At 31.8% G+C, this 26572-nt stretch overlaps 1 protein-coding gene across 1 annotated transcript in view; it reads right to left on the bottom strand.

The window, feature by feature from the left end:
• Nucleotides 1-26572, bottom strand: part of S1P (membrane-bound transcription factor site-1 protease) — a 137890-nt gene that overhangs the window by 47131 nt on the left and 64187 nt on the right. Inside the window, exons 18-24 of the mRNA XM_035375649.2 lie at nucleotides 24057-24152; nucleotides 17742-17857; nucleotides 17249-17405; nucleotides 13423-13503; nucleotides 13270-13313; nucleotides 9031-9108; nucleotides 7467-7610 (exon numbers count right to left, since the gene is read on the bottom strand). Of these exons, the coding sequence (XP_035231540.1) occupies nucleotides 7467-7610; nucleotides 9031-9108; nucleotides 13270-13313; nucleotides 13423-13503; nucleotides 17249-17405; nucleotides 17742-17857; nucleotides 24057-24152 (716 nt within the window). The remainder of the gene's footprint in view (nucleotides 1-7466; nucleotides 7611-9030; nucleotides 9109-13269; nucleotides 13314-13422; nucleotides 13504-17248; nucleotides 17406-17741; nucleotides 17858-24056; nucleotides 24153-26572) is intronic.

A 26572-nucleotide genomic window follows, 5' to 3' on the forward strand; every position in this document is an offset into this window, starting at 1 on the left:
TCTATCCATAATTGTTTGGGCAATTTCTTGTTTACCTGAATTCATGAGTAGTCCTCTCAGAACTACTTTGATGGAGCTCTGGTACTTCTCATTAATAATGTAGTGCTCAACTGCTTCATTTTTGAATGGCGTAGACAGTTTTCTGTGGTCATCAGGAGTTTGCAGGAAAATTTTCAAAAACTCTCCATTAACTTTTGCTAAGAATTTTGATTTAGATTTAGCAGCAAGCTGCTTTAAAAAATCTCCAAATTTAATTTGGCTTGGGTTAACCATAGTAGGTGGGAGATTAGTTATCTGCGCAGCAGTATTACTCGGCCGAATTTTCTCATCTAGTGTATTGTCATTTGTATTATTGTGGTCAATTTTATCATTTTCATTGAGTACTTATTTTTTACTTCTAACACACTTTTCATCTTTTCAATTTTTACTTGCTTAGCCATTTTAAAACCATCACTATCAGTTTGTTCATTGGCTCCTTCACTAATAGCTTTATATTTAGCAATTTTTTGAGCTGGGATTCGAGTTATCATTTGAATAAGCAGAATTAGTAGCTGGGTTAACATGTTTGGATTTGCCTGCCAGAGTAGCTAAGCCACATTTACCTCTTACAGCATCAGCCTCGGCTTTCATTTTCTTCAATAGCATCATCATAGGTTCAGTGACTCTATCCTCTTCAGTAATGGGACGATTTTAATGACAGATCTTAACTGCAGATCTGATCTGGTCCATTTCAACTTCTAAGTGCGCAATCTATGATCGCATATATTCCAGTCAAGCATTATCCTCCAAAGCAGTATTACTGGGCACTTCAAACCAGCTAGTGTTATTCATAGTAACGTCCACTGAATTGCTAAGGTCTATGCGGTTATCAGTACTATCTTTCTGCAAACGAACTTCGCTGCTGATGCTCATAACGAGCGGCCTACATGCACGTATGCTAAGGGCCGAGTTGATTAATCCATGTCATATGACTCTTACATAATTCTGATGACATAAATGGAACTAAAACAGCCAATAACAATTTTACAGCGGTTTTAGTTATCCAATCAGATTGCATTAAGAAACAAAACTAACTCAGTCTGAATTAAAATTTCACCCTGAGCATAAAGCACTTTCTTGCTACTCTTCAACCTAACTGGTCTGCAGCTTTCTCCTTACTGCAAAGTTGTCAAAAATGTAAACTTCTTGAAATAGGCACAAATAATGTGTCAGCTTGTTTGTGGCCACTGTTTACTGAAATAAAATGAAGATTTAATTTGCTTCAGCTGTCAGTTTCCTATTCATTGTGGATCAGGATTTCAGTATTCTATGCAGTTAATATTCTTCCTCTTCAGTATGGATCCATGTTCTATACTTAACAACATTGCTACATCTTTTTTTCTTTTTTTATTGCATATATAACAGAAAGTCTGCAGTTTGAACTTCTAATAACCAAAATAATCTATTACCTTTACCTCTTACAAAACTCCATTTTTTTCATACATTATGAGAATGGAGAAAAATAATGAAGTGATGAGAATGAAGAATAATACTGTAACATAGAATACAGTATGACAACAGAGAATAATATTCAAGAAAAAGCAAGTATGGCTTTTCTCCCAATTAGTTGATATTTCTTTAACCAAGAAACAGCATTATCTATAAAAAGTACCAAATCATACTGCTTATTGTTTCACTTCTAAACACCTGTCAGTTACAAACCATATTTTTGATTTTTTAATTATTGCAGAGGAGAAGCATTTTTTTTTTTTTTTTTTTAATCTCACCTTCTTCAATACAGAATAAGTGAAACTCCAAAACATGTTTGTTTGGAGTGGTATGTTACACATAACTGTTTTCTTCTGTTAGATTGCATTCTTTGCAGATGACAATCAGGACTAATGATGCTTAACATAAGTTCTCATTGTAATTTTTTTAAAGATTAAAAAAAAAAATGTGTCATGTACATGCTTGAATTGAGTTCAACTTATAAATAGTTATGAAAGGGAACCAGGGAAAAAATGTTAATTTACTATATATCATGCAGAAGAATCATACACTAATCATAGCATGGAAAATGAAAGAATTAGGTTCTGATGAACTTATATTTAGATAGCTATGTATATTATGTCTTCCCTAAATTTTCTGATTTAATGCAATTTATTATTTATTCAGTCTATTAATATTATTCATACATTATCAAAAGTATTAAAGTTTGAGTTTTCAATTATATCAAAAAAAGTTTCTAATTCTAGAGCTCTAGCAGAACTTGGATTCTGAGCTGCAGCAGGATCAGGAGCTGAGTGAAAACATGTTTTAAGGACAGTCAAGGGAGAGGGGAAAAAATAATTCCAGCAAAAAATGGATAAAAGCATATTTGTGATAAATTATTCAAAAAATGTGACACTGGAAAATGAAGAGTATGCATCACCCACTCATAGACACACATACATACACAAACAAACAAAAACAAAAAAAAAAAAAAAAAAAAAAAAAGGCTTTTTTTGCAGACCCTGACATTACATTCATGAAAAATGACATGACCCAATGCCAAGTGTCATTCTTCAGACTAACGACTGAATGGGTGAGACACGTCATATAAATATGCACAGAGAGTACCAGTGAAGGGTCAAATGGTAATGACTCAAATTTAACTATTTCATGAGGAAATGAACTCAAAAACAGTAGTAATTAAAAATTTCAAACAAGCATGTTTCAGATGACTTCGAAACAGTTGAACGATTTCTATGTGAATAGATTAAACTCTAATTCAGAAGTCAAACAACAAAAATCAGCGTTATATTCACAAAATTTTCACAGGACTAGTTTCGATGGTTTTACCGAACCATCATCTTCAGCTGCAAAACCGCAAATGAACAAGATAGGAAATAATGATTATATAAGATAAGAAAGCCTGGACAAGAATAAGCAAGTGGCGCCATCTGTTGGCGAAACCAGAACTAAAACATAATTTCTCTAAAAGCCGAAGGCAAATTTGGATTGGAATTAGGATCGTTAACTAGAACAGAAAGATTTTTATGAATGTGAAATGCCTCTAGAAAATCCAGTTCTCCAATGGAAGATGTTTTTTGAATAATTTTGGCAGCAGAAAAATTGAAAGTGTGATTTTCGGACCAACAATGTTGAGCAACAGAAGACTTCTGTGTTTCCTTTTTTCTAACATATGCCTCATGTTCTTTGACGCGAAATTTTAAAGCTCTCTTAGTTTGACCAATGTAAATTAAACCACACTGGCAAGGAATCCTATAAATACCCCAGGAATTCATATCCGGAATGGGGTCCTTGAGTATGGAAGTTGGAATTTTATTGATGGGAGAATAAACAACCCGAAAGTTAAATTTCTGCAAAATATGTGCAACTTTATAGCTAATTGATGGAAAGAAGGGAATGACAACAGAATTTTTATAATCTCCTAAAATAAGAGTGTGGCTTTTAGTGTGTTGAGATGACAATTTTTTAACTGCTTGATTTATAATGTTGGGTGAAAAGCCCCTGTCAATAGCTATTGCTTTTAAGTAATTTAGTTCTTCATCAAGGGCTAGTTTGGAGGAGCGAACTTGAAGAGCACGGAAAACATAGGAATAAAATGAAGCTAACTTTTGTTTAGTCGGATGACATGATTTAAAGTGTGGTGGAAGGCAAACCAATGAAGGTTTACGGTAAACTGTAGTACTGAAGTTGGATGTGTTACGTGTGACCAGAATGTCGAGAAACGGAAGAGAATTGCAAGTCTCAGGTTCAAAAGTGAACTGAATAGCAGGATCAATAGAATTCATTGTTGAAAGAACTTTATTTAAATCATCTTTATTACCTTCAAACAGGGTAAAAGTATCGTCTACGTAGCGGAACCATGCCGGGAAGTTTAAAGTTTCAACAATTTTGATTCATAATAATGCATGTAGATATCAGCCAGGATGGGACTGAGGGGGCTTCCCATGGCTAATCCCTCAGTTTGCTTGTAATATTTATTTTGGAAACCAAATGTGTTTGTTTCAAACAGAGTTGAGTGAGAGAAATTAGCTCATCAATTTCAATGCAAGAGAAATGAAATTCGCGAAGTCTGGTTTCTAGACATCTTAATGCACCCTCCACTGGGACATTGGTGAATAATGATTTTACATCAAAAGAAACCATGAGTAAATTACTAGGAGAAATGTTTTTAACCTTTTTTACAAACTCTATTGAATTTTTTATGGTGTAAATGTTATTGTCTAATAGAGTGGAAAATCTAGAAACTAAATATTTAGCTAATGGATACGAGGCAGTACCTAAATTTGATACAATAGGGCGGAAAGGAATACCACTTTTATGAATTTTGGGAAGAGCATATAATCTGGCACAATTCGCAACAGATGGGATAAGTGAATGTTTTAAGTTGCTTGAAATGATTTGCGAAGATTTGATCGCAGTTTTTATTTTGGATAAGTCCGAAGGTGAAGGATCTTTAGGGATCGGATTATATGGTCCTTCGTTTAAGAGTTTAGTAACACCATCGATGTAAGTGTTCTTATCCATGACGACTATCTGGCCACCTTTGTCTGCCTTTGAAATGATAATATCCGGGTTAGAATGAATCTCGCGCATTGTAGCTCTTTCTCTCGCAGTTAGATTTGGTTTCAAAGGTTTATTATTGAATTTCACATTATGAGCGATAAGATGCCTAATCATTTCTTTCTGTGATTCTGAAACTTTACTGAACTTGAAAGCTTTTTCGATAGGAGCCAAAATCTTTGGAATCGAGGGTTTACAGGTTTGTGAGAAGTTAAAATTATATTTTAGAATTCTCTCTTGTTCTTCTGAAAGACTAACATTAGAAATATTAACTATTGGCTTGATGTTTACAATGGGAAGATTTTTTGAGCTACTTGAACTGGAAGACTGTAAAAGAAGTTTTTCGAATTTAACTGCAAGGGTGTTTTTATGACGGATAACTGCATTCTCCGTTCTAGACCAAGACTTTTGTTCAAGGGCAGTGAATTTTGGATATGATTTAGCGAGTTCCAGATGAAGCTTATAGAGTTCATGTTCAATTTTGGACAATTGTTGACGTGTATCCCTTATCACGGACCGAAGTAAAGCAAGCTTGCAATTTAACAGAATTCTTGAAACGCGACTCAAAGGTTTTTGATTAGATTTGATTTCAATAAAATTGGGGATCAATTTTTTACATTTACATTTAAGTAAAAAGTCAAGATGATTCAGGAATTTTTGCCGTTTCAGGCGTAATTTAGTGAAACGATTAACGGATGAAGGCATTATAAACAATGCAGAAAATCAAACTAAATTAACTGAGCATAAACTAATAGCATAAACATAATTTAATAGCATAAACATAATTAAATCTTGTCCAGGCTTTCTTATCTTATCTAATCATTATTTCCTATCTTGTTCATTTGCGGTTTTGCAGCTGAAGATGATGGTTTGGTAAAACCATCGAAACTAGTCCTGTGAAAATTTTGTGAATTAACGCTGATTTTTGTTGTTTGACTTCTGAATTAGTATTTATTCGGCGTGTTATTGTGTCTTAGATTAAACTCATTAACGGTGAAAATTTATCCCCAGAAAAAATTTATAATACTAATGAAATGGGTCTTTTCTGACAATACATGCCTGTAAAATCTTGACAAATTAGATTCAAAAGCAAGACTAATGATTGTGGCATGTGCAAATGCTATACAAACATACAAGTGTAAACTTCTTATAACTCGAAAAAAATTCCCTGCTCAAATAAACAATCATGGATGACATGAATTTTAATTAATGACTGCTCTAAGAATCATTTCGGATCCAAGATCCTGTAGTGTTTGAAATTGGTTGACAGCTGGTTATTGGTAAGAATTTTGTCAATAAATAGCATAAAAGTTTTATGTTTATTTCAGTTTTAGATTGCATTCTTTGCAGATAACAATCAGGACTAATGATGCTTAACATAAGTTCTCATTGTAATTTTTTTAAAGATTAAAATAAAATGTGTCATTTACATGCTTGAATTGAGTTCAACTTATAAATAGTTATGAAAGAGAACCAGGAAAAAAATGTTAATTTACTATATATCATGCAGAAGAATCATACACTAATCAAGTAGATTTAGGCATTGTTTTCGGTGATATGGTTTCTTATACATAACTTTAGTCTATCAGTGTCTTTCATATATAATACACACTCTCACTCAAGATGTTTCAAAGAACGATTCAAGCATTAAAATCTTGAGAAACCTTCTTCTCTTTTTTTCTCTAAAGAAGCCTCTTTAATATAGGTTTTCTGATGTAAGATTAATTGCAATTTAGAAAACCTGTATTATGGTACTGAAAAGCAATTAACAGCCCACAAATGTTATTTTATACAAATATGCTTTAGTTTACTGTCTAACAGAGAAACATAAAAAAAAAAAAAAAAAAAAAAAAAACTTTTACATAGCATAATGATACTAATTAAATTTTCTAACATGAAAATTTTAAAATATTTTTATGAACAAGAACATCAACAATTTATGAAATGAATTTCTAATAATTTGAAATAAATAAAATGAATTTTATTGCATACAATGTAAGAAGTGTGATCAGAAACTACACAAGAAATTAAAAATTTCACTCTTTTTAACTTTATTTATTTTTGAAGAAAGTAAAATAAATTATTTCACATGATATTTATAGATTTTTCATTTATTTCATTCATTTTCTCAAAAACAAACACAAATAACATATCAGCACTACCAAATGCATAGAATATGCATTACAATAAAAATGCTACATATTAAAGTACAATAAAAAGCCTGACTGGCTGGTATTCTGTTAACCAGAAAGCTTCAAATAATCAGAATGATTATCTACTAATACAGCAGTCTATTCTTTCAGACTTGAGCAGGATTTCTGCCAACTTTTCTGTTTGACAAGGGTTTCATAATGAGATGTTTTATTTTTAAATAATTAAGGTTTACATTCACTTTTACGCATGAAATAATATCTTTTTTTTTTCCTTCTTTTTTCAAAATCTTGCATAAGTTTAAATGTAAGCTTTTGAACCGCATTTTTTATACACTCAACCAGAATTTTCAAGTATTCAATATTTTTCAAGCTTTCAAGAGAGTCAAAGCTTACTACAATACATCAATAAACATAAAACAGATACATAATATTTTAAATCCAATAAACTAACAGGAAAAATGAATATTATGGCATCTTCAAGTTTTATAACTTCCAATACTTTGATGTTAAAATCAAAGGCATAACTGTAACAAAATATCTTTTAAAGACACACAAATAAAAATGATCTGAATGTTACCTGTGATAAGATTTAATTTCTGAATTTTAGTATCCAGTTCTTATGGTATATTATATTTAATTTAAAAATATATACATTTGAATACAGTTTTAAACTTAATAATTAAGATAAGCCAAACACTAAAAATTTAAAAACAAGAAATTGGTTACTAGAATAGCACTTTATTAAAAATAGTTCAGATTTACCTTTTTGCATATGAGCAGTGTCTAAACAGTTTGAATCACCATACACTACTATTCGTCCAGCAGAAGTATGGTGAGAAGTCTGGTAAAGACCAAGTATTGGAACTTTAGAAACTCTATCTGCTTGACCTTTTAGAACTTCCATTCCTAAAAATATTCAGATATATCATAAAAGAAGAAAAATACTTCACAGAATACAGCCGAAAACTAGCAAGTACTTAATACAAAAAAAGTATTAAAAAGACAGATGATAATACTTTGTAAGCAGATTAAAAAATAATTTGAATAATTTTTATTATTCTAAAATAGACAGAAATTTTAATTGCTGTTTCCATTTATTGATTTTATAACATTTGGAAATATTTTCCTGAAAAATTAGTATATTTCTTAATCTTTTCTTTACCAGTTTTTATTACTAAAAAATGAGTGCCAGAAAATATGAAAGAGGCTGATTCATAAATTACATGTATAAAAGTAAATTTTGACATCTAAAACTCTCTAAAACCTTGTTGCTCAGTAATAACAATATTGTTGCTATAAAATATTTCCATACCTTTTGAATTTGCAAATGAACAGACCCTCAAAAAATCTTCACTGTACAATACTATTATCAAATTCTTTTTTCATAAATGATTTAAATACAGTCAAATTTTTCATAATTCAGAATAGAAGCTGCATAGATTTAATTTAAAGGAATAACACAGAATGGAAAATAGCATAAATTACTTCAGCACTGTTGCGAAATCCATCACAACAGAGAAAAAATTAAAATGTGCTTGACGACAAAACAGATCACATTCCAGTTACAAAATTCTCCCTGCCAAAATGCTTAACAAATACAGTAATTAAATAAATTCTTATTCTTTATCATGCATTCTTCTAGAAGTATTCTAAGTGGGCAATGTAACAAAATGATTAATTATTAGTTTTACAGGCTGACTCAATAAACCATAAAATTCATTCAAAAACTTGCTTACTTGCTTTTTACACACTCTTCTTCCAAAATGATGCAGAAAGCAAAACATTTCCACAAAAATGACATGTGGCTTTAAAAGTTTGAAACCTGATCTTTGCATTGTTAGAACCAGCATTTAAAATGAAAACACATAACAGAAAATATCAAGACTGAAAGTCATAAGAATTAAACAAGTGGAAAATCAACAAATATGTAGTTATATACTAATATAAAAGACATTCAGGATTATAATGCGAGAAAATAGTTCTCAAATGCGAGCCATCAGTTCAAACATGCTTAAAAATTCCAGAAAGTTTACATGATATGTCAATGAGACATATATTCAATTTTATATGAACACTGATTAGCCATGTAAGTTTTATTGCATGATTTAAAAAAACATACCCATTAATACTTATGTATAAAAAATTAATGTTACTGTTATGTATCAGATGCACAAGCATATGAATAAAAAAATTTTAAAAGATGAAAAATGTTTTCTCAAAATATGTAGTATAACTAAATTTAAATCATGAGACAAATTTAAGTTGCTGTTAAGTAATGACAATTACTCTTACATTATTTTAATTATGTAGTAAAAATAAAAATTACCTTGATTATTTAATGTTTGACTTACAACAAGACCATTTTTAGGAAATCGAGCTAAACTTGTTCCAGAAGCATAATACACTAAAAAAAAAAAAAAAAAAAAAAAAAGTAAATGTCACAATTTTTTTTTTCAATAACAATAAAAATAATGCAGTTTTTATGTAAAAGTAACTGTAAATTAAGTACATAACTTTGTTTGCTAATTACTTAAATGCAATGGATCTGAAAGTAGCATTTTATATAAAAATATAATTTAAATTTTATGCACAGCACTACATACAGTTTTGCTTAATATCCTATTTATTTCTTTAAACAAGAAATAATTAGTCATTACGGCTATGCTTACGCATTTGGCAGAGATCTTTCATCACTAAAATTTTTTCTGATGCAAATTATGGACTGATCTTGTTGATCTGATATAAACTAAAGGCTTATTATTAATAAATTATGCCAGTACACTTGGCCGATATTCTCCCAGAATTGTTCTGTTGATGAAGAAGTCCTTAAACTGCAACAATACTTTAAGAACTGATTGTTATAAAACTAATAAAAAGTGAAATAGTATATTCCAGCGTATACTGCACACCTGTAATTTCAACCTACAATTATTAATTTTTAGGTATATTCATCGTATGATGCACATCCTTTTCTTTATGAAGAAATCTGAAAGTTACATATTTAATGCTTTTATCTTTTGAAATTATACATTCAAATATTTTTCCCACACATTTGAACAATGGTATACTGAACAGAGAAGTGATAAAGGGAACAATGCTTGTGTTGGACGAAATGCTTGAGGAAGTAAACAATTTTACAAAGAGAGTGGGTTGTGTTCAATGCAGGTGTGCACAAGAATGCCATTCTAGGGTTTTGAGAAAAGGGAGACAGAATTTTAAAATGCTCTTACAACCTAAATGAATTTGTGGAATTAGGAGTCAGATTTTTTTTTTTTTTGTTTTTTTTTGTGTGTGTGTGTACTCATTTGAAGCCGTAATTTTGAAATGAACATAGTTGACCTAGTGTTCCTTTTAGTAGCTAATATCACTTCTGCCAAATGAAACAACACAGTGCTGTTTTCAAATGCAAAGTCATTCAGTTTGCAAAAGAAAATGGAAACTGTGCTGCAGCAAGCATGTTTGGTGTTGATAAAAGATAAAACGGATTAGGATTATTGGCATTGTTCTGTTATCAGGACCGGGTTCAGAAATGTATGCATGCATATATTTATGGGTCAGAGTAACAATGATGATGAACATGAAACTGAATACAATGATGTGCCTGAAGACACAATGGAAGACAAACATAATGAACTTTTCATGCTATTTGATAATGAAAAATTTTAAGTTCATAAGTTATGTGTAAGGTATTCTTTTAAATAAACAGCATTTAGGAACATGTAGAAATCTAATTTTTGTATGCTCATCTTTTTGTTATTTTTAAAGCTATCATTTTTATATCAGGTGTATAATGTGCATCCATAAATTTTGATTTTATTTTCTGTGTTAAAAGTGTGTGTACTTGGCAGATATCTTCATCAAAAGAATTTTTGGGACACAAATTCAGGATTGACTTTATGGGTCCGATACAAAGGGCCGATTAATTAAATTAATTATATTAAGACTTCTCATAATGATTAATTAGATTAAGACTTGATTGACACTATTCTCCAGATTCTTTCCTGATATACATTAAGGATTGATCTTGAGTACTATTATACATAAAAATGTATTCTAAAAGTTAAAGCAGATGCAAATATTTGTGGCTTTTTAATAATTACAGCATACATGCTCTTTAAAAAATATTAAGCTATCCAGAACTACATTCAAATGCTAACTCCACAGTCCATACTAAAACATAATTTCACCTGCACTATATCACTTAGTTTATTAGTATTTAATAATTGTTAATAGCATAGTAAAGCTTAATTGCATTATTTTTTAAATTGCATTTGCTAATTAAAAAATAATTAATTACATGCCAGATATTTAAAATTCTCATTTTTCCCTTATTCATGACATATTTAACAATTCTCTAATGAAGGATACAATTTAATTTTTCAAAATAATATTCATCCAGTTACAATACTTCAATTCTCATCATACAGATTAACAGAATAATTCTTATTACAAACCAGTAATGATGTTGGTCATGTGTGGGTTATGAGGCCTTTTGTTGCAGCTCACAATGGATTAATAAAACTTATTTTCCTACTTGCATATATTTTTTATTTGTAATTACCTTAGGATATTACAGTGGATGACAAAAATATGGAAACACCTTGTGAAATGCATGTTTGAAAAGAAAGATTGATTTTAATGAAATATGTAGGTGGCGCTGGTGTTTTTGACTACTGACGCCACCTATACAACTTCGTAAATGTGCTAAACAGTTCAGTTGTTGTCGGAGTACTGTTATGTTGTCATTGCATTATGTCAGAGTTAACAGACTTCGAACGTGGGCAAACTGTTGGAGCACGTATGGTAGGTGCTTCCGTAAGCAAGGTAGCCGAGGTGTTTAGTGTTTCAAGAGGTACTGTATCGAAGATTTATTCCGCATATTTGAAAAGCGGAAAAACATCATCTGCTAAATCACAGCACGGAGGAAAGTGTGTCCTGAGTGATCGTGACAGACGATCATTAAGGGCAATTGTGACGAAAAATAAGAAAACCACAGCTGCAAAAGTTACTGCTGAAATGAATGTTGGGTTACCGAAGCCTGCGAGTACCAAAACAATTAGAAGGGAACTTCATAAACAGGGAATTGCTGGCCGTGCTGCAATTGAGAAGCCACTTATCAGTGATGCTAATGCCCGTAACAGGAAAAGGTGGTGTTTAAGTCATAAAGCCTGGACTATAGAGCAGTGGAAGCGAGTAATATGGTCTGACGAGTCTTCTTTCACATTGTTTCCCACTTCTGGCCGAGTTTACGTCTGGAGAACGCCATCTCAAGCTGATAATACAGACTGCTTGTTGCCAAGAGTGAAACATGGCGGGGGTTCTGTTATGGTTTGGGCAGCCATATCGTGGTTCTCTGCTAGCCCCATGATAACTGTGTCAGGGAACAAGACTGCCAAGACTTATGTGAACATTTTGGCCGATAAGTTCATCCCATGGTACAAACTTTGTTCCCCGACGGTGATGGTGTCTTCCAAGACGACAAAGCCCCTGTTCACACAGCTCACATTGTCCAGGACTGGTTTTCTGAGCACGAGGATGAGTTGTCCCATCTCCCCTGGCCACCACAGTCACCAGACCTGAATATTATTGAACCTTTGTGGTCTACATTGGAACGGAAAGTGCGTTCTCGTTATCCACCGCCAACATCGTTATCTGAACTTGCCACCGTTTTGCAGGAAGAATGGTATAATATTCCCTTGGCAAACATATAGGAACTGTATTTATCCATTCCGAGAAGACTGCAAGCTGTTTTGAATGCCAACGGGTTTCCTACACCATATTAAGCAAAGAAACATGTTTTTTTTTAAAGGTGTTTCCATATTTTTGTCCAACCCCTGTACCTTCACAGAAAGATTATTTGATATTAATGATATAGGAATTTTGAAACAATTTATGCTTGCTATTTGAGATTATATTTCTAAATATTGCTACGCTTAACATATTAGCATGGCCCACAGGTCAAAGGCATAACTTAAATTTGCTTTCGAGAATATAATATCTGGCTGCCAATCCTACATATAATTTTTATTACAAAAATCAACAGATTATAGTATGAAATACACCTAATTCTAGTTGACAGGAATTTTTAATCAAACACTTAAGTTTAGAAAATTCATACTTTATGTGTTAATATAACAAAATTATTACCAATAAATTTTCTTTATGTTAGACTATTAATTATTGCCTTTTTCTAATTTTCATTTCTATGTAAAATTGAAATATTATTTAGAAATGAATATTAGAAAAGCTAAATTAGAAAAATGACTGATGTAAAATGAATATATAATATAATGTATAGTTTTGTAATAAAAAGAAAATCTGCAGTCATAGTTTAATTTTCAACTGCAGTTACAGTTTAATTTTCAAGTAATTACTTGAATTTCCAACTGCAGTTATAGTTTAATTTTCAAGTAATTATTTGAAATTAAACTATAAATGCAGATATTTTTATTACAAAAATATACATTATATTACAGATTAATTTTATGTTAGTCTTTTTTAGTTAAAAAATATCCATATTTAACACATTTTTAAAAATTAAGTATGATGAAAGATAGATACTTACTTTCATGATTCCCTAAAGTAAAATCCCCTTCATAAACTTCATCACTAGAATTTAATAAACAAATATTAAACAAAGAGGAATATAATAGAACTATGGCATATAAAACACAATAAAAATTTTATAAAAAATAAATAAATGAGATCAAAAATTTACCTAAAAGCCATCCCCCATGCAGAAAGAAGATCATTTAGGGCTGGAATATTAGCTCCACCAGTATCAGGCATCCACCATTGCCTAAAGAAAGGGGAGGGAATGATACACAGAATTTTATTTACAAAAAACTTAAAAATTAGCAGTATCATTATAATAATGAATATGGTTCTGAAATCTTTTCTTTAGCATAATATATTTAAAAAATATTTGAGCTTTCTGCTAAAAATATATTAAAGTTATGAGTTAATTAAAAAAAATTATTTTTTACTTATAATCTTATTATGAAACAAAGTTTGGTAATTTTAGATTTGTATTTAATCAAGGACAAAATGCATTTAATCAAGGACAAATAAACAATGATGTCTCAAGATTTAAATCTATATTCAGATAAAAGAAAATTTTAAACAATCCTGAATTACTGAGGTTATATCATGCTCAAATCCAACATGTTTCATGACTATTTTAAACATTTTGCAAAACATATATATACCTTACAAGAATTTTTTTAATATGCATATGATGCTTCAAGCTTTACAAATGCTTGAGGCACCATATGCAACTAAACTTAACTTATTTCAAGCCCCCCATCCAAAATAAATATTTTTATTTAAACCAATAGAAAAATTCTCTGTTACTATAATAATTAATTTAAAAAAAAATAGTATTAAAAACATTTGTTTTTTTCCCCTAGAAAGAAACTTAGATTTTCAAAAAAATTTATAAATTAAATTTTATTACAGGCTAAGCTACAGATTTTATTATGTCCAAGTTTGTGAGTATGTTTGAAAGCTACCTGCCACAAAAGTGATGTTTTTTGTGTATATAGCAAAGTTTCCAAGAAAACTAGCATATATTTATGCAATGTATAAGGAAACCAAAAATCCTTTGCAACCAGCAGCTGTCAAAACAGCAGAACTCAAACACAAAATGAATTGCCTGTGTTTGGTAACTTATAAACCATTCATATACCATAAATCCATATTTTATGACATATCTGGCAAAAAATGAATCTCTCAGTCCTATGGTTTCACAATAATGCCATGTGATTTTTTTTTTTTAATGAAAGAATTCAAGTTCCCAGAATCCTTTCATTGTTTTGCAATGCTTTATTTATTAACTTTGTTAGATAACATTACCAAATCCACAAATGAATATAAGAATAATTAAAAAAAAATTAATAAAAAATCTGAAAGCTTTTAGATTTTACATTATGCCCAAAAGGGACGCTTTTAAACATTTTCTGTGTTACCTTTATATATTAAATATGATCTTTGCACTTAAACCCTAAAATTCAATTCAACAGCAATATCACAAAATACACTCTTTTGCAAAAAAACTCAAAGCACCATGAAGGAAGTGGTTGTTTTTGATGAAACTAAACATGTGCATACCTTAAACACAGATAATAAAATAATCAAAAAATCAAAGTCATAGCACCTGTTCATGGCTCTCAATCTCTCATTATGTATTCAAACTAGTAATTGGTCAAACCGCTCTGGCGGCAATGCATGCTTGAATTCATCAAGGCAAGGAGTGCTAGAGGTTCCTATGACACATTCTGCCAGGTATTCATCAGTTGTCGCTCCAGATCTGCGATATTTTGTGGTGCCCGAATCTGCAGCCTACAATGCCCCAGACATGCTCAATTGGTGAAACGTCTGGTGACCTTGCTGGCCAAGGAAGAGTATCAACCGCACGGAGACAGTTCAGAGATATGCAAGCGGTATGTGGCCTGGCATTATTTTGTTAGAAAATGGTCCAAGGATGATGCTCCACGCAATCACACCAGGGGTTATGGCTGTATGCCTTTGTTTTCCAGACACAAACACGGTGGTCATCTGCTTCAAGAGTGAAGCGGGATCCATCGCTGAATACTATACGATGCCAGTCTGATAGCAGCCATGACGATCAGCTGCGACACCACTCCAGACGACTCCGCCGATGTTGTGGAATCAAAGGGAAACCTTTTAAAGGCCTCTGTGATCGTAACCCAGCCTCAGACAAATGGCGTGAGATGGTGGAGAGTACCACAGTAGGTATAGATATGGCTGTAGTGTGTTAAATAGATGACAACGATACCGTTGGGGTGGTTTTCGCCTGGCGAACAATCATCCTATCTTGCCTTGCATTTGGCCTTCATTTCCTCAGCAATTTCCTCGTAGCAACCATTGCTGCCAACGTCTTTGCACAGCAGTGTCTGTACGCTGCAGGTGGCGCCCTACTACTCGTTATCACCTACAATGGTTCACACAACCCTACAATGCGACCAGGTTCGAAGTCGTTTAGTTGCCTGTAAAGTCTTCAATATCATCGTAATGGCATCTTTAGTTGCTTCTTTACGGAATTACAATGGCAGCAACAAAAAAAGATAAATTTTCCACCTCTGCTACTGGTTTTATACTTTGCAAATTGTGCAATAAAAATGTGAGCTATGATCGCAATTCTTGTTCATTTGCACGTTCGATCAAGATGTTTTTGCATACCAAATTTCATCACGATTACAAAAGTCCTTCTTGGTGCTTCGATTTTTTTTTTTTTTTTTTTTTTTTGCAAAAGAGTGTAATTTTAAAATGCGCATATCTTTATAATTTTTCAATACACAGTCTCGCATGCTGGAGATAAAATGTTTTTTTTCCCCCTGTACAATGTTGCCATTGCTCACTTTAAAACCATTGGGTTTCTTTATTAAAAACTCATAAATGCTTTATAAAATATGAAAGAGATAATAAAACAAATTTGAAATTCCAAATTTGGGCTTCCAGATGCCCATATTCAGAAGAGGATTACATTATTCAAAATGTTATGGCTCTAGGTACGATTGTTTAATTACAATGCGAGAAACATACATACATTTATGCAGATTCTTCATTATTTCCTTTCTTTAAGTATAACACAGGGTGATAATATTTGATGGCAACAGTTTGAAAAGTGAATTAACGCAAAATGTCAAAATGAAATTAATAGCCCTTCTGAGCTAACGCTTCTTTAGACTAAAAAAATATAATTACTTATCAGGAAAAAATGTGTAATACTTCGGAAATATTACTAAGATTCTCCTTAATTTACAGATCAGCAGCTTTGTTAATATATAAATGTCTTTAAAACTGTGACAATGTTAAATCACATACAGTTCATTATTTTATTATGCATGTCCTTCTTAAATATTCAAATATCATTTTAAATAAATAAATAACATTTTTTTTTAAATCCTCTATAAGAATTATTTGAATTCTCATACTTGACAGATACACAGCATATTCACCATTAATTCTTAAAATTTCCTTTTTATTTTTTTCCTTAAAAAAAATGGGATTTCAATTTTTATTAATTTTTAATTACTTTCTGTTTTTTCAGTTCTTTTATTACTTGTTCATACTACCATATTTTTAGAATTGAGTTAATAATGTTATGGTATTTATTCTAAAAAATCTTTAATAAATATCTGTCATGTTGGCATAAAATAATGTTAAGAGTACAACAATTTACCAATCAGAAAATAAGACTTTAATTTGCTCTCCTTCCCCCCCCTTTTTGTTCAGCAACTGACATATACCTCACAATATTTCAATCCTTTTAAAAGGCTAGAACATAATATTGTAACCCAACATCAAGATTAAAATAGTGTAGCTTTTCTTAGCATAATAAATTACACATAATGCTGCAAAAAATAGTTTATAGAAATATCTCCACGTTCTAATAATTAAGATAATTTTAGAATGAATTAAATAAAATTGTTTTCAATAAAATAAAATAATTTTTTTAATAATAAATAATAATAAATAATTTTTTAATAGAATAAATTGTTTTCAAATACACAAATACTAACCGAGTGTTTTCATCATAAAATTTAACTTTTTTCATGACAGAAACATTATACCAATCAGCAAAGACAACAAGAGAAAGTCCACTGTCTATATCTTTAATTAGCTTAGAAACTTCTTCATGAAAAAATTCTTCTTCACTATCAACTAGTAGCAAAGCACCTGTTAAAAATAATACAAGGTAGTAATTATAATTTCTCATTTATCACTCAGCATGTAGTTTTAATCCAAACAAATTATGACCCAGTATTTTTAATTTTCAAATTAATATTTCTCAAATAAAATATAATTTTTATAATGCTTTTCGACAAAAATGTATAGTACATAAACACTAAATGCATTCTGTTGTTTTATTCAATCAAGTCCATTATAAAATTGAATTACATAGCACTGATTTTTCAAAGGTAAAATCATAAACTGCAGGATTACAAAAAAATTATTTCAATTCCTAATGCTCAAATGAAGTGAGAGAACAAAATGTTTAAAAGCATGTCTTACCATATTGTTGAGCATCAAAGCATGTAAATGGGGAACCTAAAACTTCCACATAATAACCATTATTCCTCAAATGCTGATACATGTCTTTAAAATTGGTATGAATGTGATCTCCATTCCTATAAAAAACAAATTTGTTTCAAATCAATAAAATTTGAAAATTTTCTTAAAAATCTTCCATCTATTTATTCCAATAAACTCAACATATATAATATATACAGAAATAAAATCAGAATATCCAATTCCAAAAACTAGTAAATTTAATAGATAAAAACGGTTAAGATTTTATAGTAACTAAAAAACATTATTTCATAAAAATGAGATACAGTACAAAGTCCGTAATCCAGACTTGTCGAGACTTCAGCGATTCTGGATTAGGGTTTTTTTCGGATTATAGATAATCAATTTAAATCTGGCAAGATGGCATGCAGAAATTATACAATTAAAAATATCAAAGCGTAATTTATGAAATAAAGAGCAATTATGATCTAAAGGGTATCAAAATTTACAAAAAAAAAAACTTAATATTTATACTTTATTAAACATTTCTTTCAATGTAAGTTGTTTAAGTTGCTTCGTTCTTTGTGCTTATACTTTCTCTTTAATTCTATAAAGAGACATAATTTCTTGTTCAGTTACAAAGTTCCACTGTTCAAGTCCTGTAATTGCTGTATCGAGAATACCGACTAACTTGTCAATCAAAATTTTTTTGTTTTCAATAACCTCTGTCACTTTCTTCAGTATCGGAAGCACGCATGCAGGCATGCGTATCGGAAGCGCACATTAAACGTGTATGCATACAAAAATAAAGTTTGTGGCTTTGAGGTCTGGATTATAGATCATTCTGGATAATGGACGTCCAGATTATGGACTTTGTACTGTACATAATTCTACAAAACAGTGTAATGCCCCCTAAGCAAATTAAATATAACTAAAATGTACACTATATGGAATGGCATAAAAATGAAGTAACGACATACGGCACAGAATGAATATATTCAGTGTGATAATGGAGAATCTAAAGGCTTTCATTATAAAGCTATGACAGAACAGAGAAGTTCCTGTTTATCATAGTAAAACAATTTTTTGAAATCAAAGGCTGACACTTGGGATGTTGCTAGGTGTCACAGTATTATCTAAAATTATCATGCATGGCTTAAGACTACTTAATTAACTGTAATGGAAACTATAATTGATGTATAATTTTTAAGATGCGAATGAGTCTCTACAGATAGCAATATTCAGTGTTCCAATATATTTTTCACGTGCTCATGACACAGTCCCGAAAACAGTCAGATCATTTACTCCATTCAACCGTTATGAATTTTATATCTATGTAAATAATTTTAATGAAATTCTAGTATTTCTTGTGCAATGTGACATGAAATGCTTGAAAGAGATGATGCTCTGCCAGAAAAATAAAATTACAGGAGGCAAGTCTATTTAACATTGAATAACTCACTATCTCACTAAACTGGCGAGCTATCACCAAGTTGGCGACAGCTTTGGTGACTAATTTTTGTTGCCAAATTAGGCAAGAAATAGCCATTTGGCAACATTTGGGTTCAGTCCTAGTACAGCTGTAATTTGTATTGTGATTGAATAAATGTAATTGATCCCTGTATTAACCATAACTGTATCCAATCCTCATATGTCTGCCAGTATGTAACCATAAGAAGTGGAAGATACTAGAGATTTCTTGGAGCCAGGGGGAAAACTGTACAAGACCAGAGACAGCATAAGTTTTTCAGTTATTAGTTCAAAGCGACTTCGGAGTGCTGAGATACCTGTGAGAACTTCACTTTTTATATGCACTTTGCATTGTGTTGTGTTTAACATTCTTAGTAGTTTGGAGTTAACTACTGATTGTTCTCTGTGATACTGAGAAGAGCTGTACAAGTGCTTTGTGGAAAGTTGCAGAACTTTAAAATGTTTATATTTGGTAAAAATAAAATTTGTCAAGCTATCATCGGTTCTGTGTGCATTCAATCTATTTATGCCCCTGTAAGCCCATAACAGTATAATACTTAAAAAAAAAAAAAAAAAAAAAAAAAAAAAAAAAACTTTTTATATTCATTTTAAATTACGAAATAAAATATTAATAAGGGAAAATACTATGTGTTCTCAACCAGAAGGGAATATCATAATTTCAAGGGGGAACATGATCAGCCTTTGATTTGGCTATTAAGCATTTAGTTTTAGTTTATGAATAAAAAACTATTTTATGTATAAAAACTATTACATATATATGTGATGAAACTGTGGTTCGATTACACGACATGAATGATTTGATCGTGAATGAAGTACTAACTTGCATTAAAATTTCCGATTAAACAGGACTTTTTCCTTTATTCACTGTGAACATAGCTTAACAAACTCATGTAGAATTTTTCATAATTAGAACTGGCCAAAGAATGTAATGACAGGACACTTTTGATGGCACAAAAATAAGAACGCTGAAATGTAGATGCATAGAAATACTAATTACGTAGATACTCGATGCTTAGAGCGTCCATCCATTTTGAAGAAGAAGCAGTCGAGCCAGATTAAATTCATTTATTTTATTTAAATTCACATTTTGTGGCCACAATTCACTTGGCACTCTACTCGTGCCTATTAAAGAACATTTTCAATTTTGATATTATTGCCATAGAAGCGAATATAGCAGCACACACATGATTGCAGAAAGAGGTTTGGCCAAGGGGAAAGCACAAGCAAAAGAGATGCATCAGTTCATAGAAAAAAGGGAGGGAGTCAAAAGTTACAGTTTTTTAGTTTTGGTTTACAATTTGGTGATTGGTCAAGAGGCATTTGAATTAAGGGTTATGTAAGATCGCATGATTAATTTGAATGACGCAGTTTAGACTTAAGCACTATTTTTAGGACAGATAAATGGAAGTTTCCAAATGAAATAAAAAATAAAAGAGGTTATAGTGAATTAAATTTAGAAGTTTCCTTTCATATTTTTTGTTTTACACAAAAAAAGAACTTTTTACAGACTGGACTCAAATCATCATAGGATTTTAAAAATTCTCTATCGCTTCGCCTTTTGCTTTTGAAAGGGGGATGTGCAAGATAAAAAATATGAAAGCAAACTTCTAAATTTAATTCACTATAACCTTTTATTTTCTATTTCATTTGGAAACTTCATCTATCTGTCTTAAAAATAGTGCTGTAAGTCTAAACTGTGTGATTCAAATTAATCATGCTATCTTACGTAACCCTTAATGCAGATGCCTCTTGACCAATCACCGAATTGTAAACCATAACTAAAAACTGACTTCCTCCCTTCTTTCTATGAACTGATGTCACTTTCGCTTAAGCTTTCCTCCTGGACAGAAGCTTTGTGGCTACCTTCTTTGTTCAAGGAATATGTGCTGATCTAACAGAAATGTAGAGCACATAAGACGATCGTCTGTATGTGAGCCAAATATTGTGAATCCCAACTTGCTTTCCTCAATAATAAATAATAATTTTGAATTTGAACATGTTTGCCTTGCCAAGTTTCTTCACTACTCATCTATTACGCCACCACCAAGCTCCATATCATTCATTTTATATCATTACATTTATATATATATATATATAAACTATTTTTATCCTAGTTTTGCTATATGACATTTTCTATACTTTTTTGTTATTCATTTATCATACATGTTTAAAAATAATCTAAACTGAAATAAATATATATGTAGTTTTAGAGTTTGGCAATTGAGGGACGATCTTCTAGCAGAAGTGAATCGGGGTGTGCAGCAAAATAGGTTGAGAACCACAGAACTGCAGGCTTCACAAAATACAATTTGTTTCAGTGAAAGCATTATTGCCCCCCCAAATGAATAATATTTAAATTAAGCAAGAGTGATATTAAAATAACAAATTTCTTTCTGTATGGATAAATACATAAACAATTGATTTATTACTGATAATAAAGTAATTACAGTCGAATCCGGTTAATTGGACCACTGGATAATCAGACCAGTCGCTTTTTCGGACCAAATCCTAAAGAACCAAAACAAATCCTATGTACGTAAGCCTAATATTATTCACTTATTTGGACCAAAATTCTGTTTAATCGGACCAAAAAACATGAGAGTGAATAAGAAACAGAAGCTGCAAGTCAGACACGTAGAGCGGATGTACCGGTGGTCTGCAGGGGCATAAATATGGGAGGATCTATAGTTGCGGCTTCCCAGGAAAAGGCTTTGTCAAAGGTCAGGAATTCCTTAAAGTGCATGACAAAAACAAAACCGGTGGGAGATGAAAACACACACCATTTTCTTTGACCTGTGCCTCCAAGTTTTGAGGAAATAAACAATAGAGTGTCCGGCTCCACCTGAAAGGAATTCTCGCCTGTCAATCATGATTAAAGTTTACCTTGCTATCATTTCATCACCTTTTGGGGATGATTTTTAGTGCCAAAGCTTTGAATGGCAAGCATTTTATCTCCCTCTTGACCTCAACCTCTTGAACCCAAAACACCAGGGTTTCTTTAGACCACTTTAGTGAGTGAACTGTGCGCATGTCTTGTCTCCCCTGCCAAAATGCCACCACTGGACTTGACGTTAGCTGAAAAAATTGGTTTCCTGCATAAGATCCAGCAAAAACCACGAAACACTAGTCAGCGTCGGTTGGTGGAAATAACCGGATTGGCAAAGACTACAATTTCGCGCTTGATAAAACAAGAGAATGAGCTGCGAGAACAATGGGCACAATATGAAATGCAAAGCAAAAGAACTCGCTAAAAAGCTGGGCCACGATGATTTTAAAGATATGGACAGCTGGTTGTCTTGGTGAAAATCTAGACATGGCATAAAATTCAAGAAAGCACATGGCGAGAAAGAAAATGCTGATAGTGCAATGCTGAAGAATGGAAATCAACAAAACTGCCCGAGCTTCTTGAAAATTTTTCAGCAGATGACATCTACAATGCTGATGAGAGTGGGCTGTATTATCGAGCTACAGCGGACGGCTTGTTAAGTTACAAACATGCTGCACTCTCTGGCTCCAAAAAAGCGATGGATCGCGTAACTGTCTTGTGCTGTTCAAACATGCCAGGAACGAACAAGAGGAAGCTGTTGGTTATAGAAAAAAACACTAAGCCTCGTTGCTTTAAAGGACTTAGGATGGAGAGTTTAAAAGTTGAGTATCGTGCGAACAGAAATGTGTGGATCACCTCTGAACTTCTTAAAGAATGGCTGAAAAATTGGGATAGAGAGCTACAATGCCAGTCAAGAAAAGTGCTGCTTCTTCTTGACAATTGTGCAATACATCCTCATTTAGATTGCTTGATGAATGTCCAACTGGAATTTTTACCTCCCAGGACTCCAGCTTTGGTCCAGCCAATGGACATGAGCATCATAAAAAATTTGAAGACAATTTATCATGCAAGGTTGGTTAATTACATCCTTGAAGCAGTTGAAGAAAGTTTGCTGACCTCATCCTCAAAAGCCAGAGAAGTCAGTACAAAGGTCAACATTTTACAAGCAGTTACATTTGTGGCTGACAGCTGGTGAAAAGTGAACAGTGAGACAATTCAGAACTGTTTCTCTCTCTGTGGCTTTAAGCACTTGGTTTTGGAGATGGATATGGACATGCTCATTGAAAGTGAAAATGATGATTTACACGTGGAATTTCAACAGGTACAAAATTGCGAAGAATTTTTATCCATTGACAACAGCTTCAATACTAAGATGAAAATGAAGATTACGATGCTGCAATCGTTGCTAGAATTGCAGCAAAACACACGACAGCATCGGAAGACCAAGAAAGTGATGATGATGATGCCGCTAATAAGCTGGTGCAAATGACAAGACAGGATGCGAGGAAATGCATTGAAACTTTGCATCGGTATATCATGCAGGAGGGAAATGAAGGCAGTCCTATTGCTACATTAGATGTTTGTGGATCATGTGCAATCCGTCAAGAGAATGCATCAGATCACATTGGATAAGTTTTTCAAATGTTGACTGAAACTTAGTAAGAAATTGTTTTCATTGTGTTTCGCATGTTGAGTATCGTGGAGATCATTTCTTAGAATTTGTTTCTAAATTAATTTTCTCATTTAAAAACGTTTGTCTGTATTTCTTGTTTGTACATGTATGTTCACCATACGTGTGTACCATACCATAAAGTTCATAATTACATTTTAGTACATGATTTACATGTACATTTACTGTTTGCTACATACAGCATGTCCCATCTTACAACATAGGACATGTTCGCGTAATCAGACCAGCCGGTTATTAGGACCAAAAGAATCGCTTCCTGATGTGGTTCGATTAACTGGAATCGACTGTATAAAGCATTTTTTATACTTACCAGTCCAAAGGATCATTTTTCATACGTAAGTTATCCCGAGGAAAATATCCAGGTGGATATCGCAGATTATGATACTGGTCCCATAAAATTCGCTTACTGAAAATTAAATGGATTTTATAAATGTCATAGAAAATTTATCAATCAAAATTATGATAATTTAAAAAAGAAATGGCATGTTAAACACTATAGATCCATAAAAACATTTTAATTTGAAATCTAAATGTACTGGACTAAACAGAATTCTTATTTTAAGTGTATTATTATAAATTGTCTATAACCAGGATTTAAAAATAAATTAATTGAATTAAATTTTAAATAAATTTGTTAAACATCATTTGGAATTAATAGCATAAGCTATATTAATTTCAATTTTTGATATAGCATTATTGATACATCACATACAGAAAATAACTCTTTAAAAAAATTTTAAAATAACTCAAGATTCAACACAAAAATCCAAATTTGGAACATATAATACGAAATACTGTTTTGAAATAAAATAAGTATAATGATACCCTGCAAAATGAATAACTAAACTAATGTCCCACAAAACAAATGAATCCGTACGCCAAAAATATCCTGCATAGCAAATTTACCCTTTGTAAAATACATGTGGAAATTATAACATATTAAAGGAAGAATTAAATTTATTTTACTTTCTAAAAAGGCAAGCATACCATAAATGCACAAAATGCATCTGCACTTAAATAAAGACAATGAACAGAGTAATGAGCAAGCATATATATTTCTTAATATGATATTATTACAGTCAAATACCGAAAATCCGACGACCCGAAATCCACGTTGCTTCTCAATATATAAACATTTAGTTTATAGGTTCTGGAAACTGCAACATGGAGTATGAAATATTGAAGAAATAATGCTTACTGGATAATGACATCATAATTACCAAATAATAATGAGTCATAACAGAAATACCAAATTATTGACATCATGATAAAGAGTTTTTTCCCCCTTCAATCTGCATCAAGGTAAAAAAAAAAAGACGATTAACTCAACTCTTCTTTCAAGTTCACGCTTTACATTGTTGTACTTTCTGAGCTTTGTTATTTCACAAGATTGTTTAGTTTAGTGATGTCGTTCTTTTTTATCCGGATATTTTGTGGATAAATTAAGAATATTTTAAATTTCAGCTATGCTGTCTTGTACAAGTGGTTACGGCAGCGGCGAAGTGATGGGGTACCTATTTCAGGACTAATCCTGAGAGAAAAGGGGAAGCAGATTCATGCTGATTTAAAAATAGAGGAGCCTAATGTAAATGAACAATATAATATAATCAGTTTATATATGTAATAAAAATTTAATGTATATAGTTAATTATTGTATTAATGTATATAACAATTTAATTAAATGTATCTAATATGCCTTATTTATTTTGCATTTTTAGCCTGAATATTATCTTTTCTGTCCTGAAATTAGCAAAATCCTAAAATCTGCATAACCTCTGGTCCCAACCGTTGCAGATTTCTAGATTTCTACTGTATTACAAAAACTGCAAGCCATTCTTGAACAGGTACATGAAGAAGCCCAGAGAGGAGTTTCTTTTAGCAAAGAGGAAGAGGAAAAATACAAACGACATATGCCTAATGTAAAAACGAAAGAATTTTTGAGAAAATGGGATGAAGTTTAGGCCACAGACAAGCGGTAGTATCCTAATTAAGACAAAGTGAACATTCAAGCAAATCTGTTTAATGACAATAATAGCAATGGCTTACTTAAGTACTCTCCTGAATGAAAAAAGCAAGTACAATGGAAGAACTAATCCTTTTAGACTAATTCTTGAAACCCGAACCTCTTTTCTTAAGGAGAGGGGAGGCAAATATAGAATTTCAAAGCCTAAAATCAGATTAAACTGAATTGTAAAACTGCGAGACTATGGACATGACAAATTCCTAGCATTTCCAGTATTGCTATTTTCAATATTCTCTGAAAGTTCTTTTATATTTCTTCATGATTTTGAGCAGTTTGAAGAATAGATTAAAATTTTTCCTGTAATAAACTATGGGAACAGTGCCCATAATGAATTTTACTATGGAACGGACTGCACTTATTATTCACAATACCACTGAATAAAGAATGCATAATGGTTGTTCAGAAAGTAAGTTCTGTTGGTACGTAAAAGAAAATGGAGACAGATACGGACAAAGATACATATTTAATAATGATTTACAAACTTAAAATTAAGGCATTCATTGCATCGAAATACAAGGTTTTGTATGCTAGCATCACAGAAGATGGCCACCTGTGAGGTTTGTCAAGTTGTAACAGCATCTTGCACGTCTTCATCATCAAAATGCTGGTTACTCACAAACAGCTTCAAGTGCAAGAATATGCGAAAGTCACTTACTGCCAGGTCAGGGCTATATAGCAAATGACTCACTTGTTTCAAACATCCTCTCATCCATCCAAAGGATGAGAGATCTTGAGTCACACGAGTGGAATTGGTCTGACATTGTCATGCTATAAAATGAAACTAAGCAAGCCCCATATCTTGT

The sequence above is a fragment of the Stegodyphus dumicola genome, chromosome 10 (genome assembly GCF_044657685.1).
Source record: "Stegodyphus dumicola isolate Sdum_Otavi_A_Nest chromosome 10, ASM4465768v1".
Lineage (NCBI taxonomy): Eukaryota > Metazoa > Arthropoda > Arachnida > Araneae > Eresidae > Stegodyphus > Stegodyphus dumicola.